The 19,988-nt window shown below is 39.7% G+C and overlaps 1 protein-coding gene across 1 annotated transcript; it reads left to right on the top strand.

The window, feature by feature from the left end:
- The first annotated feature begins 135 nt into the window (after positions 1 to 135).
- Positions 136 to 18,288, top strand: tmem126a (transmembrane protein 126A). The gene is made up of 5 exons (XM_073043427.1): positions 136 to 317; positions 516 to 634; positions 11,878 to 12,071; positions 12,505 to 12,619; positions 13,921 to 18,288. Exons 1-5 carry the CDS (start codon positions 276 to 278, stop codon positions 14,114 to 14,116), a joined length of 666 nt encoding a protein of 221 aa, XP_072899528.1. The 5' UTR covers positions 136 to 275; the 3' UTR covers positions 14,117 to 18,288.
- The last annotated feature ends 1,700 nt before the right edge of the window (positions 18,289 to 19,988 follow it).

The following is a 19,988-nucleotide window of genomic DNA, read 5'->3' as shown; positions in this document are numbered from 1 at the left end:
GTAACGGAAAAAGCTTGCGCCGCCGTTGAGTAGCATTTGAACCTACCATTCAAATGCCAGAACTGGCAGGGTGCGCAGACTCCGCCAATTGGAGGCGCGGAAGGGGGCGGGTCTTCCGTTGTCATTGCTCGGGAAGGCGGGAGCGAAAGGAGAAAGTAAATCGGTCAGGTGATCAATATGTCTGCGCCCAGGGTTGTTGGGCTAATAGCAAACAAACGTTTTTAGATAGTTTATCTTATGTTTTGATATCAAACAACAGTGAAGTTCTTCAGCAAATGTCCACTTCTTCGCAGTCGAAGTTAGAGGATCTTACTCAGGTATTTTACAAATGATATTATGATGTTGCTAATTCATGAAACTGTGGCACTTTTACTATTTGGATATATTTGATAAATATGTTGCTGTTACTCTGTCGCTGTATATGTTTGTACATTGCATACGGGATGCTTTGCAGTCTGACGCCATTTTGAATAGATAAAGATACATTTCTAATTTTAAGTCATAAAAAATTGTAGGCGGCGAGAATGGCAAACAGCGGTACGTTGTTTACACAAGATAATCAAAATAAGAATCCCAGCTTAAATGTGATGGAAATGCTCCTTGAACGGTTTGAGCGCCTTCCAGAATTGGACAGGTGAGTAGCTTATCCCTATCCACCAAAATGTTTAACGGTGAGTGATGTAATAACAATTGTCTCACTATAATGGTGTTAAATGTTTTTTTAATACAAAATGGTGGTTGATTTACCTTTTCTAATAGTATATATGTAGCTTGTGACTTGAGTAATCTTTTTGTTTGAGGAAAGACACCTTAACTAGCCTTCCTTTGTACTAAAAAGTTAGTCCTTTCCTGGGCAGCAGTGTCTTAAGTCTCAATGCTGAAGCCTCCACTCCACCTGCATGAATTATGCTTCCTCTAATTTAGTATGATATTTTTGATTGAATTCATTCCTGAAATGCAGATGAATCATTTTTCCTTGGACATTGTACCAATTGGAGTTAGTGATGGTGGGCCAAATATGAGAGATTTCTGCAGTTTCGCCAGAGAGCGTTTCTCATCTTTACACTAGATAAGCAATTTCAAGGAATGATGGATAGGTAACTTTTCTGTATCTCAAGAAGACAGAAAGCATGGTCATCTCCAGAAAGACAAACATCCCACAATGTGTGATCAAGATCGGAAATACGAACATCAAACAAATTAACAAATTCAGATATCTTGGCAGTCAAAAAACAAGTGATGGCAGGTGCAACACAGATATCAAATACAGAATAACAATGGCGAAAGAAGCTTTCCAGAAAATGAAGACTATGTTAACAGACAGAAAGATGAGCATGTAAACTAAAAACAGAATACTGCAGTGCTCCATTTATTCTATCCTGACTTATGGAAGTGAACGCTAGACTGTTTCCCCAGCAATGAAAAAGAGACTAGAAGCAGCTGAATTTTGGTTCTACAGGAGAATGTTAAAAATATCATGGACCACACACACATCAAATGAAGAAGTTCTCAGAAGAGCCCAAGCAGTTAGATCTCTAATACCAACAATAAGAGAAAGACAACTCAGATTCCTAGGACACATCATACGGAAAGATGAACTAGAAAAACTCATACTCTCTGGAAAGATCGAGGGGAGCAAACCTAGAGGAAGACCTTGGCTTATGTACATCAAAAGCCTAGCCAGGTGGCTACACATTGAGGAAATGGAAGTCATCCAAAGAACAAGAGATAGATCTGTATGGAAAACCGTGGTCACTAATGTCCGCATTGGATATGGTACCTAGACAGACAGACAGCTACTCTTCCAAAAAATTTGGCGGTACAATAAAGAGTTACAAGGACACTCTCTTTCCTTACAATTCAAGATTGACCATTAAACTTTACAAAATAATTCTGACAAATAAGCAATGTCATACCTAATATTCTTGATTACTGAATGAAGCAATTGAGTCATCAAAGAATTTTATCACAGTTTCCTGAAAGCCATCTGACTTCTGAGTGCAACAGCAAGCATTCAGACTGTACATCGTTCTCAGTATGAAGCTCTCGAAATAGTCAAGAATTGAGAACATGGGACTTGATTTTATTCACGACTGTGATTTGTGCAACTGCTGACTTGGGTTATTTTGCGACATGATGTTATCTGTGAATTATACAGTGAATGGTAAATATGTTAGGTATAGCATTTTTCGAGAAAGTAGCAACTTCCTGGTGGCATGCTATCATTGATGATGCCTCATCTGTTACACAAGCAAGAATGTTGGTGATCGGAATGTCCTTCTCTGAAAAATTGCCCGAAATATTGACTCCCCCTTCGTTATCTTTCGAGTCCCCTTATAAATAACAACTCTTAACCTGTGCTTTTATATTTCATGAAGCCAACTAAGCAGCAGAGGTTCATTGCCTGGCAAAGTTGGCTCATTCAACTGCAGAGCAGATTTTATTGTCCAAAGTATGCTGCATAGATCCTAAGAATCTACCATTCTCAGACCCTATCTATTCACCCATGAACAGAATTGTCGCTGAGCAGAATTGTTTTAATTATTTGATCTGAAGACTTGTATGAAACCATACTCAGAACTTTTTGTTTACCTGGGTCTGAGTCAGTTCTTCTCCAATTGTATGGGGCTGTCCAGATTTGTCATTGAGCAATGAAATGTTGTATGAAGCATGCAAACATAACTGTTTTGTTGCAAAATCTGTCAAGCATGTCTTGAAGTGTTTTTTATCTTTGAAGGCTTTCACAAAGTAATTGAAAATAAGCCAGCTTCTTGGTTGCTTTATTTGAGTGTATTCTCTTCAAGTGTTCATAGAGCTTGGATGTCATTACTTCATTTGGAAAAGCATTTTCACACAACAGGGGAAAATGTCTACATTTTGTTTGTTCAGTTTGCTTCTGCCATTTTGCTATGGAATGATAACTACGGTCAATTGGCTATTGTTTAAGTCCAACATTAAGTGCTGTGATCAATAAAGGGGTAAGTTACGACATCATCATAGTTCAGGCAAAACCTGCCTCTGCTGGGGCAGCAATATCTAAGTTGGGCCATGAGCTAGAGAAATGTGATCAAGGCCACATGAAAGATTCTGAGCTGTATCTCGTTAAACACCGTATCGTAATTCACAAGAGTTGCATCACTGTGTAATTAGTGTACAGGAATCGTACTTGCAAACACTGCACTACAATAGTGAACGGCAATAATGAATGGACTGGGCCCAGAAATAACACTTATTTCTTCAGTCCAGATTTCTCATGAAATGCCAAGTACAGCAGTTTCACATTGCTTTTCAACAGCCATAATGCACTTCAATCAAAGTCTAAGAGAGCGCTGGATTAGCAAGAGATGAGGTGATTACACATTCATTGTAATCAACACAAAGGCTGTGTACAAGAAGGGCCAGAGTTGCCTCTACTTCCTGAGGAGACTGAGGTCCTTTGGAGTATGCAAGCCTCTTCTTCACATGTTCTACCTGTCCTTTGTTGCCTGTATAATCTTCTGTACAGTGGTGTTCAATGACATCAACACGGGTGATGCCAACAGGCTCAATAAACTGATTAGAAAGGCTGGTTCTGTTATAGGAATCAAACTGGACACACTGGAGGCTGTGGTAGAACAAAGGACCCTATGGAAAATCCTGGCAATTCTGGAAAATGTTTCTAGCCCTCTGCATGTCACCTTGACGGAACAGAGGATCACTTTTAGTAATAGACCAAAACAACTGCGCTGCTCCAAAGAGCGCTGTATGAGGTCATTCTTGCCCATGGCCATTAGGCTCTATAATGAGTCTAGGGAATATCCAGGAATGAATGACACCACCCTCCCCCTGTTACACAGTTTGAGGTAACTTTTTTATTTCTTATTGTGACTCTGTAATTTCCTTTTGGATCAATAAAGTATCGAATCAATTATGAGATTCAAATGCTTATAATAAGTAATTCATTTCTTAAATTAAGCCTACAGTCCCTCAATTCCACCCCCTCCCCCCGCCATTGCTACTGAACGCTTCCTACCGCCTGTTGGGTCAGGGGCAATATCGTCCACTTTGGGAACCACTGTACTATGTGGTAAGGTTTGGGAAATTGTAGAGGAATAAATAGATAGACTTGTGAGTATAAATCTACAGATCATTTAAAGAGCCATATACGGGAGACAGATTTGGAGAAGAACTGACTTACATAGTAAAAAGATTAAAATGCTTTTGGTGGGGGGGAATACTTCCTTGGAAAAGGGGATCTTTCTGCCTGAAAAAGTGGCAGAAAAATCTCACCACATTCTTAAAAAATTCATGATGTGGATTTCAAGTGCTTTTATCTTCTAAGGGTCAAAGAGTCATAGAAAAGTGCATCTGCTTTCATTTTCTGCTGAAAAATACCTACAAAAGTATGGAAATTGGTCCATGTTTTTCAGTGTCTGTGAAGTTTTATCATTAGGGCCACAGCCAAGTTGGTAGTAGAACTTCATTTTGCTCAGTCTCTCTGCTACAGACGATGAGTCAATAATGACTTGGACTTGGCAGCAGTATGCACAACTGCAAGCATTGCTTACGAACTACAGTTCCATGACTGAGATTGAAGTGACTTTGTTTCTAGAACTGAAGCAACAGATGTTGAACTACTTCCCACTAAGAGTAGTCAAATTCGAGAAAAATTCTCATAATTTCCCTTCAAAAGACAAAGGCTTCTGTTACATTGAAAAAAGGCTGTGTTGATGCTGCTCTCTCCATTTTACTTGGTGGTCTTGCTTGCAAAAATCATATCTACTGCGATTCATGGAATAATCCTTGAAATCAATTTTTCTGCAGCAGATAGCAAGTAGACCTCTCTGTAATTAACACATTTGCCTCCTTTCCTGAAGGAAAAGAAAATCACAGTTATTGCTTCTGAGGTACATGATGTTCCCAGATGTGATAGATGAGGCTATAGTTGTATGCTTGAAGCCTCCCCAGGAATGTTATCTGCTCCTGGAGTCTGTTTGATTTCCAGCTGACATGGGATCTTTTCAACTCTTGTCCACACCTTAGACTGACAAGATTAAACTAGTTAGTGCTGTGGGGTGGAGTAAAGACGCTGCTTTGACAGTCTTTATTACACCTTGCAGTGGATGTTAACGGAATTTATTTATTTAGAGATACGGCGCTGAATAGGTCCTTCCGGCCCTTTGAGCGACGCTGCCCAGCAACCTTTGACAATGCCGATTTAACCCTAACCCAAACACAGGACAATGGACAATGACTAGTTAACCTACCAGATACATCTTTGGACTATGGGAGGAAACCAGAGCACCCGGAGAAAACCCGTACATTCCACTGAAAGACGTACAGAGCTATAATAGCGTTGCACTAACTCTTAAGCTATGGTGGCATTAACTGGCCTTGTGTTCTTGATTTTTGGCTCACGATGGTGTAATCCCTTGAGAATTTGGCTATAGCTGGTCTTGACAACTTAAGAAACCTTACAAGTTGTAATAATCCACAGGTTGCTGGATCTCCTATGCTTTTTCAGCTACCACTTTTTCTTTAGCCTGTGTCTTTCTATAATTCAGAGACTTCCAACCGGTTTTAAAAGAACAAAAAAGCTTTCCAGTTGGTTCTTTGCCTTTCTCACGTCCAACAAGAATTGGAAGACCACCTGTCTACAGACTACTGAACCTGCCATCTCCAACGCCAGCAGGCACAGATGCTCCCAGACCACAATCCCTGCTGCCAACCTCAATGGTTCTAACTATCCTGAGCAGGTTCAGAATCTGGACTCCACTGCCATGATTGCAGGTTCTAACAACTCTGGGCACTTTCAAAGTGCCTATTCTATAACCTCCAACTCTGACTCCAGCCTGGATCTTGACCGACAGCACCTCCAGGCTGGGCCGGGATCCCATGTCTCCCCTTCCCCCACTACCACCCCGCAGTCCCATGTTTCTCAGGGTCCCACCATCAGATCTTGGGTCCTCGGAGACTCCATCTTCTTCCCACCCCACCTTCCCTGAAAACCCCAACCCTTCCCTCTCCTCAGACACTACCAAACCTCTTTTTCCCTTTGACCTTCCCCTCTCTGAGGCAGAACTTTCTGTCCTCAGGGCCTCACCTTTGCCCCCCTGCACCCACACCTCAGTAAGTTCCACTCCTGCCATGACGATGAGCTCTTCATTTGCCTTCTCCGTCTCCATGTCTACTTCTTTGGCAAGGACTCTCCAGCTGGCACTGATGACCCCTTCTGCCATCTTCAACCCTGCTCCTCTTCCTGGACACCCTGCTCTGCTCTGCTCTGCTGCCTGCTCTGGATCTTTTCATTGCTAACTGCTGACGAGACATCAACTGTCTCGACTTTACCACTCCTCTCTCCTGGATTTTTCCATCCAATGGTACTGTGGGGGTACCTTCACTGGACTGCAGACATTCAATAATGCAGCTTTCCAACAAGTTCCAAGGGTAATTGAGAATTAGTATGCACTCAATGGCTATTTTATTTGGTACAGGAGGTATGTTCATAAACTTCTGCTGCTGTAGCCTATCCACTTCAAGCCTCAACATGTGCATTAAGAGATGACCTTCTGCACACTACGCATGATTATTTCAGTTATTTTCGCCTTTCTGTCAACTTGAACCGGTCTGGCCGTTCTCTTCTGACCCCTCTCATTAACAAGGCATTTTCACCCACAGAACTGCCACTCACTGGATGTGGTTTTTTTTTCCTTTGCAGCGTTCTCTGTAAACTCTAGAGACTGTTGTGAGTAAAAAGCCTCAGGACATCAGCAATTTCTGAGGTACTCAAACCATGCCATCTAGCACCAAAAATCACTCTATGGTCAGAGTTGCTTAAGTCACATTTCTTCCACATTCTGAGGTTTGGTCTGAACAACAACTGAATCTCTTGACCATGTCTGCATGTTTTTATGTATTGAGTTGCTGCCACATGATTGTGTGTTTGGAAATTTGCATTAATGAGCAGGTTTACTTAATAAAGTGGCCACTGAGTGTACATTGACTATTCCAATGACATTTGACTCTTGTACATTAATAGAAGAAAATCAGTTATGTCCTGATTGAGCCTACAGAATGTTCTCCCTATAAATGAAAAGAACTCAAGCCTGAAAGAAGCAGCAAAGACAAATTCTGGTAGAATCCACAGATCTCCAGCCACAACATAGGACTACTTGCCCGTACCCATTCCTGAAACATAATGTTGTAAAGCTTTTTGTGTATTAATTGCCATGAGAAGAAATTCATAAAGTCACGAACTTCAGATTAATGATGCTTCTGCCACAGTTGATTTATCAGTTAGTTTCTGCTAATTGTTGATGCCCCAGAAGCAATTTCTTTCATAGTAGCTCCATCTGGACAGTCCTTCCAGGTGAGCAACACACATAGAAAGCTGGAGGAACTCAGTAAGTGAGGCAGCATTTATGCAGAGGAATAAACAGCATTTCGGACCAAGACACTTCATCAGGACTGGAAAGATTCCTGAGGCCATGGATTGGCACGTCAGAATGGAAATTGGAATTAAAATGTTTGGCCACCAGGAAGCACTGCTTGTGGCAGATGGTACAAGAGGTGCTCGTTGAAGCAGTCCCCCAATTTACGACATGTCTCACCAATGTAAAGGAGGCTGCATCAGGAGCACTGGACACAATATATGACCTCAGCAGATTTGCAGGTGAAGTGTTGCATCACCTGGAAGGACTGTTTGGGGTCCCAAATGGAGGTGAGGGAGGAGGTGTATGGGCAGATGCAGCACGTAGACTGCTAGTGAGGAAGGACAAATGGACAAGGAAATCATGGAGGGAGCAATCCCTGCAGAAAATGGGGGGTGGGGGGTGGCGTTAAAGCTATGTTTAGTGGTAGCGGAGACAGCAGAATTTGAGGAGGAAAATGTGTTTGTTGCAGAGGCTGCTGGTGTGGTAGGTGAGGACAAGGGACTCTATTACATCAGTGAGATGATGGAGTGAGCGCGGGTCATCAAGGGCCCCACTATCCAGGCCATGTTGTGTTCTTGCTGCTGCCATCAGGAAGGAGGTACATGAGCGTTGGTTCCCACACCACCAGATTCAAGAACAGTTATTACCCTTCAACCATCAGGCCTCTGAACCACTATGGATACCTTCACTCACCTCAACGCTGAACTGATTCCATAACCTATGATCTCACTTTCAACGACTCAACAACTCATGTTCTCAGTATTATTTATTTATCGGAATCACTGGCATGTGATTTGTTAACTTAGTAGCAGCAGTTCAATGCAATACATAAAATTGAAGAAAAATTAAAATAATGATAAATAAGTAAATCTTATTCAGTATTCTTTATACAGTATACGTATATTGAATAGATGAAAATTGTGCAAAATGCAGAAATACTATATATTTAAAAAGCGAGGTAGTGCCCAAGGATTCAATGTCCATTTAGGAATCGGATGGCAGAGGAGAAGCTGTTCCTGAATCGCTGAGTGTGTGCCTTCAGGCTTCTGTACCTCCTGCCTGATGGTAACAGTGAGAAAAGGCGCAAGCCCTGGGTGCTGGAGGTCCTTAATAATGGATACTGCCTTTCTGAGACACTGCTCCTTGAAGATGTCCTGGGTACTTTGTAGGTTAGTACCCAAGATGGAGCTGACTAAATTTACAACCCTCTGCAGCTTCTTTATTTACTGATTTATTTAATTTATTTTTTTTGTATTTACACATTTTATTATCTTTTGCACTTTGATTGTTAGTCTTTGTAGTTTTTCCATTGATTCAATTTCATTTTTTGTTCTACTGCAACAAACCTAATTTCAGGGTAGTGACATATATGTACTTTGACCATAAATTTACTTTGAACTTTTGGAGGAGCAACATCTCATATAGTGCCATGGTAATCTCCAACCTAATGGCAGTAAGATTGATTTCTCTGACTTCCAGTAACTCTACCCTCTGTTCTTCTCTCAACCCCCCCCCCCCCTCCCCTTTGTTATTCCTTATCCCTCTGGCCTTTCTCTTTCCCCTTGCTTGTCCTCGGGGGATCTGCCCATCACCTTTACCTTCCTCTGATTCTGCACCTCTTTCCATTTAGTTATGGTTTATTGTCCCCTCCTATCAGATTCCTTCTTCAGCATTTTACCTCTTCACCAATGACCTGTCAGCTTCTCACATCACCTAATTGTTCTTTCAGTGAAAGCATTCCATTATTTAGGGTATAGGGAGGTCCTTGGACCAAATTTATTCTGCACTGCACAAGCCATATGAAGACATTCTTTAGAAGATAGCCAACCACAACTATACATCAATATATTAATAACCAGTTTTGATAATAAATGCACAACTCAATGAAACTTGAATTTTACAAGAAGACAGTTGATCATTTATGATACTGTATGTTAGGTCTGTTTATACTGATGTTGGCTAAACTGCTGGACATTTGCAAGAAATTTTTATTCCAAATTTTATTCTGAAAGAAAATACATTTAGCAGAGTAATATTAAGTGAAAATTAACAGAAGGAATTGAATAATCCTTTAGACTTATTTTAATTAAATTATATATTGGATTTCAAGCAATTAAAGTTCTTGAATAATATCTGGAAAAAAATAGTTGATTTAGACATAAAAATTAGCTGAAAGAATGTTACAGAACTGGTTGAACCGAAATGTGAAAATGAAGGCAACAAAATAAACTTCATTTGTAACAATTTATTTAATGGAGATAGGGATAACAATCCACTTTTTAAAATAATGTGGCATTCAGTGACTTCTCTGAACTCTATATTGGCAGGGACCACCCCTTAACAGAACTGCACTGAATTGTTCCCACAACCTATGGACTCACTTACGAGGTCTCTTCATCTCATGTTCTCAATATTTATTATTATTATTTTCTTTTTGTATTGGCACGGATTGCCTATTGTACACTGGTACAATCTTTCATCGATTCTATTATGGTTCTTAGATCTATTGAGAATGCCTGCTAGAAAATGAATCTCAAGATTGTATATGGTGACATATATGTACTTTGAAAATAAATTTACTTTGAACTTGATAGAAGTGATACAGAATCAGTTTCACCTATTGTCCAGTAGTTTCCCCAATAATGTCAATTCACATCTATTTTTGAATCATAATCAGGTTTATTATCACTTGTTTCATAGCAGCGGTACAATGCAAGACATAATACAATAAAAATAAATAGTGCAAAAAAGAAGTAGCAAGGTACTTCTATCTTTATGGCTTAAGATCAGTAACAGAAACTGAATTGGGCTTTAAAAGGGGAGGGGTTACATTTCTAGTCAGAGAAAATGCCACAGCAGTGCTCAGACTGGCGGGCTCATCTACTGAGGTTGTACAAGTGGAGCTGGGGTTATAAAGGGATGACATGTTAATTATATTATATTATAGACCACCCAATAATCCCCAGCATTTAGACAGCTGCAAGAAAAATAACCTGACAGCAGGTGATTTTAACTTTCCACACACTGACTGAGTTCCCATACAGTAAAAAGGATGGACGATATAGAGTTTGTCAAGTCTGCTTAGGAAAGTTTCCTTAATCAATATATATATATATAGAGGTTCCAACAGAGAGAGCACAATATTGGATCTCCTATTAGGAATAAGACAGGGCAGGTGGCAGAAGTATCTGTAGAGGAACACTTTAGATCTGGTGATCATAATTCCATCAGTTTCAAGATAACTATGGAGAAGGATAGGTCTAGCCCTCAGTTGAGATTCTAAATTGGAGTTAATAACTCATCTGGGGTGATTGATAAGTTTGTGGCCTAAGGTAGAAGGCGATGAGTTATTAACTTCAAACTTTCTGCATCATCACTCAAAGAGTTGACCTGCATGTGCATGTAATGAGAACTGTATAACTCGTCTCCTTCTACCTTAGGTCACGAACTTATCAATTACCCATCTGTGGACACTTCCTGGAGGGCCGAAATCCGTATGCTCTACGACCGCTGGACTAAGTGTGTAAATGTAGGAGGGGACTATGTTGAAAAATAAATGTGCTAGGTTTTCTAAAATTGACTCCTTCTATCTTAGGCCACAAACTTATCAATCACCCCTCATATGTGGTACCTTGTCAAAGACCTTCTGACATCCACTGACTCTCTTTTGTCTGCCCTGCCTGTTATTTCCTCAAATAATTCAAACAGATTCAACAGGAAAGATTTCCCCTTAAGGAAACCATGTTCACTTTGCCAATTTTATCATGTGCCTCCAAGTACCCAAAACCTCATACTTAATAATGGACTCCCAACATCTTACCAGCCACTGAATTCAGGCTTATTGGCCTGTAACTTCCTGTCTTTTCCCTTCCTCCCTTTTTAAAGAGTGGAGTGACATTTGCAATTTTCCAGTCAACCGGATCGACTTAGGAATCTAGTGATTCTTGGAAGATCACTACTATTGACTCCACAATCGCTTCAGCTACTTCTTTCAGAACACTGGAATGTAGTTCATCTGGTCTTGGTGAATTATCAACTTTCAGCTTTCCAAACATCATCTTAGTAATATCAACTACACTCATTTCGGCCCCTGACACTCTCGAATTTCATACTGCTGGTGTCTTCCACAGTGAAGATTGACTCAAAATAAGTTTGTCTGCCATTTCTTTGTCACCCATTACTACCTCACTAGTTCTACTTTGCAGTGGTCTGATATCCATTTTTGCCTCTCTTTTACACTTTATGCTGGATATCTGAAAAGACCTTTTGGTAATGAATTAATTTATATGAACAGTATGCAAGACAGGTTTTTCATTGTATATTGGTACATGTGACAATAATAAACCAACTTACCTATTTTCTCAGAAATATTAATCATTAGTGTGAGACGTGATACATTTTGACTTTTTTCAAAGTTGAAACTTGTAAATGAAAAAAAGGTTTATTCTTTTTCCCTCATCTACAGAACATTTTTTGTCTATGGACCTTTCTACCTTGGGATAAATTCAGCACTTGCTGGTTTAATTGCCAACAGTTTCTTTCGGAGAGCTCTCAATATTGCACAGGCTCGTTTTGCATCTAGTTTGCCTATGGCAGTCCTTCCATTCCTGTCAACTGTAGCTGGGTATAATGCTGTTGTATCAAAACCTTTGCTTTCAGGTTAGTAAAGACTGTTGTTTATTTAAAATTACTAAAAGATATTTTCAAAATAAACTTTATTCTGAGATATTCCTATTTTTAGTGCAGGGGTATTTTTATCAGTCTTGTGCGAATATAATTTTGATTCACATTTGTGCTTTGAATAAAGGAAAAAACTGCCATTTCTAACCAATATACACATTTGCACTATGTTACAGATTTCCCGTAATACAATGTCCCTTTTTTTTTGTGTGGGCTAAGAGGGGTGGATAAAGAAAGGAAACAAAGGAGAAAACTAGCAACTTTGGGAATGGGGACGGGGGGGCATCATTTAAAGAATGATATATATTGCCTGCATCAGTTGAGCAACTGCTTCAAAATAATGCCGAGATCGTTGCTGTAAACCACCCTATTTTGCAATTAAGTTGAAACGGTTACTAATTTATTTGTTTAGGTGATCTAAACTGTCCCACATGTGCTCTAGTTAGAGGAGGATTAGTGGCATCTTTTGGTGGAGGCTTATATCCTGTTCTGTTGGCCTTGCCTATAAATGCTGGACTTGCAACAAGGTAAGGACAACCATACCATTATAAAACCTTTCTTTCTGTAATAACTGATTTGATTCTGTAGTTACCTCCTCTGCCTACATGCAAAGGATGTGTTTGATTGCAATATTTTTCAGTCCAATATCAAAATTAACTTGCTATATTGCAAATAAGCATTTCAATCATTCATTATGGAAAAGAAACATGCTCCTGTACAACATCCTATTAGTTGAATCGAATTAAGGTATCTTTGACCACCCCCTCCCAACTCACTATATAGAAAGTGAGATTCCTTCTGCTGTTGTTAGATGATCTCAGGATGGTTTATCATCCAAGTAGGATTTCCCTGGAAATAAAAAAAATCAGCAAAATCACCTCTTCAAAGCTGGATTTTTTTTTTGTAGTCCTATGGTATTTCTGTGGTGCAGGACTATTTGTTTCTCTGTAAATTGAAGTTCCATTGTAATTGAAATACTGTTTTCCAGGCTATAGAAAATAATAAGCAAGTGTGAACTCAAGCATCCACAAATCAAAAGCACAGAAGGAAATGGGAGCAGGAATAGTCATCTGGCCCTTCTATCCTCCTTTACCATTCAGTATGATCAGAGCTGATTTATACTGGCCTCAGTTCTTTCCTGATTGTGCCAGATTCCCACAGCCACAGGTCCCCCAATTTTTCAAAATAATCTCTCCATTTCAATTATTTGTAATTAATAAATTTTAATAAATAGTTATTTTTACCAGCCTCCACAACTTTCTGGAGCAAGAATTCCAAAAATTCACCACTCACTATGAGAAAAACATTCAATGTACCTCCATTTTAAATGACTGGCTCCTGATCTTGAAAGTATATCCCATTGTTTGAGAATATGCCACTAGTCAAAGTAGTCAGGAAACATGCTGGGTAAATGAGCAAAAGTGTTAATTATGTGAAGGCTAATATAAGCACTGTTTAAGCCAACCGTGACATAATAACCAAACAAAATAACCATTATTGGATAAAATGCAAGAAATGTATTATGCTTGCAACAGAACAGGAGCTACCATCATGACCTGAGAAAAGCTTGAAAGTAACTTGCCTCTTGGGCTGTAGATGGGGAAGACAAAGTAGAAGAGACTATATTTAAGTATTTACATAGACACTGGGACTAGCATTTGGCAGATGTTGCAACATTTTCGTTCACTTCTTTAGCTCCTATTTGCAGAAGATTGGGCTTCCCTGTATTTATTTGTTAAACCAGACTTAGGAATATTTTTCTTCTCTAAATTGAAATGTACACGTGTTCAGTAGCTTATTTTCTTAATCCATTTTGTTTTTGTTCCAGGTACAATACAAGCCCTATGCCAGAAAAAGGAAATATAATAAGATTCTGGATTGCTCTTTGTCAGCCATTTAAGAGAAAAATAAGCTATGTGATAATCCTTCAGACTCTCTTTGGATTCTTCCTAAGTTCCAAGCACTATGCAATTTACGTGAAAATGCTTGAACTTCCTCCATCCCACATAGATTCCGAACATTAAAGGAGGAAAATATTTAACTTGAATATTTGATAGCATATTATCATGCATTATTCAGTTCTCACCTGGTGTTTAATAAATTTTAATGATTTGAGTAATAACAGTACAATCAATTAAATTCTTATCAAAAGACAAGAAGCAATCTTTTATACTCCATGGTTTCAAGGCGACTAAATGCTATATCAGTGACAAAGGAAGTAACTTCGACGTTCTGCTACCCACAAAAGGTGAACATGTAATATAATAAAATCTTGGTTGTGAACCAAAGCCTGCATTGTTAGTACAATCATCAAAAAATTCAAAGAAGCAATGCTGGTTTCCTTGCTGGAATGGAGAAATAAATTTCTAAATTTGTAATATAATAAATTTAGTAACACAAACATTTCTGTTGTAATGTGATATTCACTTTGAGTTTCCCTTTAGCTAAGAGGGAGACTTGTTCTGCAGATCCCATTTGTCAATGCAATACAGTCCCTATCCCTTGCTTTCTATTCAGTCTCAGTTAAATCTTTACCAAACCAATTGGTGTTGAATTGTTAACAGGGGAGCTTCCAGTGTTATAAAAATTACTGTCATTAATTCCTTATTTTTTCCTCTAATGTGACTGGCCTGCTCCAATTATTATTCAAGCAGTCAAAGAGACAGATTTAAAATTAAACCACCGACATTGGATTAAATAATTATTGCCCCCATGTCTGTGATTTTGAATTAAGATAAAAACTTTCCATAATGTTATTACCTAATTAAAGATCATTTATTTTTCTGAAGGTGATTTTCCACAGGCAGCCTTAACAGTAACTATCTATTTAAAAATAAAATACGGAACTAAATATGGCACTGGTGCATGTTCTGAAACTTGGAGTAAAAGATTTTATATCACACTTTTAACGTCTGTTAATGCAAGCAAATATTGGAAGATTTAATTTATAATGTAGTCATGTCCACGAATAACATGGATAAATAATAATATTGAAATCTTTATGGATAAATAATAATATTGAAATCTTTTCAATACTGCATCAGCCAAGTTTTAAGAAAAATGCCAACAACTAAGGTAAAGATGCCAGAACTCAATGGCCAAAAGATGTAAAATGCCTAGTAGATATTTGTCTTCTTCTTTGTATCAGTAATTCCAATGTTACTTGTATAGGTGTGAACAACAAAAGTTAATGCAACTTATTAAGAACATTAAAATAATTAATATAATTGTTCACATTTCCAGGTTGAGTATGGATTCAATCTGGAAAATTAAATATTTTGAGTAACCAGTACCATTCTCTTCCTGCTGGTTGGTTATGAAATGAAAAGTTAAAAGAATTCTTCATATTCTTCATTCTGTTAAAAAGTATCTTTCTGCATTTCTTCTAGCTCCACTCACAACAGCACATTAATGCAATCTACACAAGCAAAGTGATAAACATTTTGCATTTAATATACATGTGTGTGAACATCTATTAATTCTAAACAAGTTCCAAGTTGCATAGTACATTAAAATATGTTTATGCTGTCTTTAATACAAAGAAGGAATGGAGTTAACAGCTAGTTATGGCAGAACAAAAACAAAAAGCTGGAAGAACTCACTGGTCAAGTAGCATCTTTGGAGATGAGCAGTGTATGTCAATGTTTCTGGTCAAGACCCTGCATAAAGACTAGGAAGTAAAGCATGAAGCAACATGGGAACAGGATAATGGGAAGATGGAAGCAGAGGATGTGTTGGGACAGAGATTGGTAGGTGATAGGTGAAACAAGACAGCGATAGTGTGGTTACCCAAAAATGGAAAAATCATTATTCATAACACTGGATTGTAAGCTTCCAAAATAGGATGTGTATTGTCTTATAAATTTATGTTTGGCCTATCTTTAACAATGGAGAAGGCAAAGATGGGAGAGGTCAGTGTGAGAGTAAGAAAGAGAGTTGAAATGACGTGTCTGGAAGCTCAAAATGCCCATTGAAAAGAGCGCAGGTGATCTGTAAAAGTCATCTATTGAACACTTGATTTTACTGATGTATGAGAAGCCACATCACGAACACCCAATGGAAGAGGTGCAAGTGAACTTCTACCTCAAATGGAAGAACTGTTTCGTTTCCTGATTGGTGGTAAAGAGACAGGTGTGTTACCCCATCTGCAGTTGCTAGAGGATGGGGAAGGTGGATAGGGAGTGATGAGAAGAGTCCTGAGGAAAGCAGAAAGGGAGGGAAATAGTGGAAGATGTGATTGTGGTGGAATAGTGTTGAAACCCTCAGAAATGAAGAAAGAGATGTGTTGGATGCTGAGGCTGGTGGGGTGAAACTTGAAGGAGGAGGACGTTGCAGAAGCAGAATGCCTCATCTTGAAATCTGATGCAGCGGAGACTGAGAAAAAAGGATGACATTTTTACTGGAATCAGGCCGGAGGAGGTATCATTGCGATAACTGTGGAAGCTGATGGGTTTATAGATGAGACCAATGACAAGTCTACCTCCATAGGTGGAGACAGAGATCCAGAAAAGAAAAAGTGTCAGATCAACCAGGTGATATTGAGTGCAGGGTCGCAGTTGATAGTGAAGGTTTTGAAATTGACAAATTGTGTACAAGTGCTGGTACCATCACTCCAACTTCCAGAAAAGCATCCACTTATGTAAAAGACAAACATGGTACTAAATATAATGTTTTCTATTAATATTTCTCAAACACCAACATGATCTATAACATATCTAAATAATGTTACCTAAAATCATATTACCTTACAAATGCAACCCAAAGATGGATGTGAAATTGATTGATATTGTGTTATTGTATAGCTGCTCCCACAAGGATATTAAATACCAGACTAGATGTGGCACAGCTAGTATACTCATCTCCTCAGCCCAATGACCTGGGTTAAATCCTGACATCAGATGTTCTCTGTCAACATCTCCCAGGTTCTAGTTTCCTACTATCTCTCTAAAACATGCAGTTTGGGAGGCTAATGGATAATTATAAATAGTCCATAGTTAAGTGGCAGAATCTGGAAGGAGTTTTTGGGAAAGTGGGAAGATTAAAGTGGGATTGGGGTAGGATTAGTGGTCCAAGAAAGGAAAAGGAATGGCAGCAACTTTACCCTATATTTTGTGCAATGAAGGTACTCTTAGTACACATCAGAAGATTAAGTCACTTTTTTCTCTCCTCCTAATCCACCTAGTTCTAAACCCAACCATATTCCCGATGCATCCTATTATCCTGTTTCTTTCCCTTCCTCCACCCACGGCCAACTGCCTACCACCAACACAGTTCTCCAACTCAGTTTCCTCCACTTCCCACTATTCCCATCTGCCCACCTCACCTCCCTTATTTGTTCTGTGCTCTCCTTTCTCATTAAAGTCCATCATCTGCAGCCCTTTATCGCTTCCAATCACCTCCCAGCCTATTACACTGTTTCAACTCTCCCCTCCCGATCCATCACTCATTTTCGCCCTGATCTATGTAACACTTCTCAGCTCAGGAATAAATTTTGATAATGTGTTTTTGGGCTGACTGAGTGATCTGGCACTTTTGTCATTTCCAAGGGAACTCAGAATGGTTGGGAGTGGAGTATGTGGCCTAATTGTTGAGCTTGAACCCACGATCAGCTCCATTATTCACTGATTAAGGCGTCAAGCAAGATAGATATCAACGAGGATGAGAGTGGAAGTCAAGTGGGTGTTTAGAGTCGTTTGACCAGACTGCCTCCCCCTCTCGCTCGCTGCTGCCAGAGGAAGGTGCAGGAGTCTTGGGTCTTGGAAAGGTTTGATCGGCGCAGTTTGTGGATTGGACTTGTCTTTAGAGGACTCTGCAATTTATGTGTTATGTGTTTTTGGTTACTCCATTTTTATATTGCTAATTTGCACAGTTTTGATCGCGGCATTTCGATGTGGACTGGTTCTGCGGCCTGCAGTCAACGAACAACACAGCGCTGAATTGAACTGAATTGAACTACACTGCACATTCCTAGTCTGTTTCAAGGACTCTGCAGTTTGCTGTTTAATATTTTGTGTGTTATGTACTTGTTTTTTTTTGCAGTTTGCTCTATTTGTTTTGTTTTGGATGTTAGGTGTTTGATATTTTCTTTGAACAGATTCCACAGTTTCTTTGCTTCATGGCCGCCTGGAGGAAGATGAATCTCAGGATTGTATACTGCATGCAACTTTTGATAATAAATGTACTTTGAATCTTTGAATTTTGTTTCATTACTTCTCCTCACCTCTGTACTATTTCCCCTGCATCTTTCTGTCTAGATGAAGGGTCTCAATCCAAAATGTCAACAATCCATTCCCCTCCACTGATGCTGCCTGACCTGCTGAATTCCTCCAGCACTTTGTTTCTTTTTTGCTCTAGATACCAATATTTACAGTCTCTTGTGTGTTCATGCTAGCCTAGCTTCTCACTGCCCAGCACCTGACACCGCTGTGACAATGTGTACTGAGTCACAGTAAAGCTCAACACAGCCCATAAATGGCGACATCTCCCAGCAGGCTGCCTGCATACAGCTCCAAGTCCGTCTTGTAATTCATCTTCACTCCACCTAAATGGGTCACCACGGTTTTCAATACTGACTCATTGTCAGTTCCTCTGCAACACACACAAAATGCAGGAGGAACTAAGCAGGTCAGGCAGCATCTATGGAAATGAATAAAAAATTGCTGTTTCAGGCCAAGACCCTTCATCAGGATTGGAAAAGAAGGGAAAGTAGTGGTAGGCAGCCGTTGATCCCAGGGGAATCATGGGTTTGCACCTCTGGTTGACTGTGTCCTCTCTAGGGTGCAAGCCTGGGCAGGAAAATTTGAAGAACTGGCAGCGGGATCCCCCTCTCCGCATCACTGATGTAGTCCAAGGGAAGAGCACGCACCGATACAGCTAGGCACTAGTATTGTCACAGAAGTTGCCAGAGTGAAGTTATAAACAACATTGAACTGCCTTAGGGACCCCGGTTCTAGATTTCTTCCTCAGGGTTTACTAGCGAAGCCTTTCCCATGGGTGGGTATGGCTGCAAGGCAATGTAAGTTTAAAATCAGAGTTTTCCTTCTAGGCAGACTGTGTCCAAGGCTGGCAAGTCCCACCTGCTTGAAGAAAGACTATTTATAGGAAAAACGTAAGTAAACTTTGAGAGATTGACCTGATTTGTAAATTTTGCACAGAAACGTAAAGTTTTCTACCACTGATATTAATGAAACAGATAGACAGCTGAATAAGAAGATGGGGGGAGGGAAATGATGTAAGAAGCTAGGAGCTGATAGGTGGGATGAGTAGAGGGTTAGGGATAGGAGAGCAGAGTTAACTGTGGGAGAAACTGAAGGAGGAGGGGGCACCAGGGGGAGGTGAGAAGAAGAGGAGTTAAGTGTGGGGCCAGGGTGGGAAATTGGGGAAGGAGAAAGGGGAAAAATTACCAGAGGATGGAGAAATTTATATTTATGTTTTCAGGCTGGAAGCTACCCAGATGCAATATGTGGTGTTCCAATCTGAGAGTCGCCTCATCTGGTCAGCAGAGGAGGCCATGGAGTGACATATCAGAATGTGAATGGGGATTGAAATTAAATGGTCGGCCACCAGGAAATCTGTTTTTGTGGATGGAACAAAGGTGCTCGACAAAGTGGTCACCCAATTTATGTCAGGTCTCACTGATGTAGAGAAAGCTGCAACCAGAAGCACCAGAAACAGCAGACAAGCCAACAGATTCGCAAGTGAAGTGTTTCCTCATCTGGAAGGACGTTTTTTAGAAAATTAGTAAGTTTTTCACAAGAACAGGTCATAATAAAGCTTGCCAAATTCCTGTTCACGTAGTGTGCTGAAATAACTTGAGCTTAGATTTGAAAGTCTCTTAGGCATTACTCTCAACTACACAACTAGGTAGTTTGTTCCTTGTGTCAAACTCACTGTGTA

The sequence above is a fragment of the Hemitrygon akajei genome, chromosome 4 (assembly GCF_048418815.1).
Source record: "Hemitrygon akajei chromosome 4, sHemAka1.3, whole genome shotgun sequence".
Classification (NCBI taxonomy): Eukaryota; Metazoa; Chordata; class Chondrichthyes; order Myliobatiformes; family Dasyatidae; genus Hemitrygon; species Hemitrygon akajei.
The sequence above is the reverse complement of the archived record's forward strand: the minus strand, read 5'-3'. Positions and strand labels throughout refer to the sequence as shown.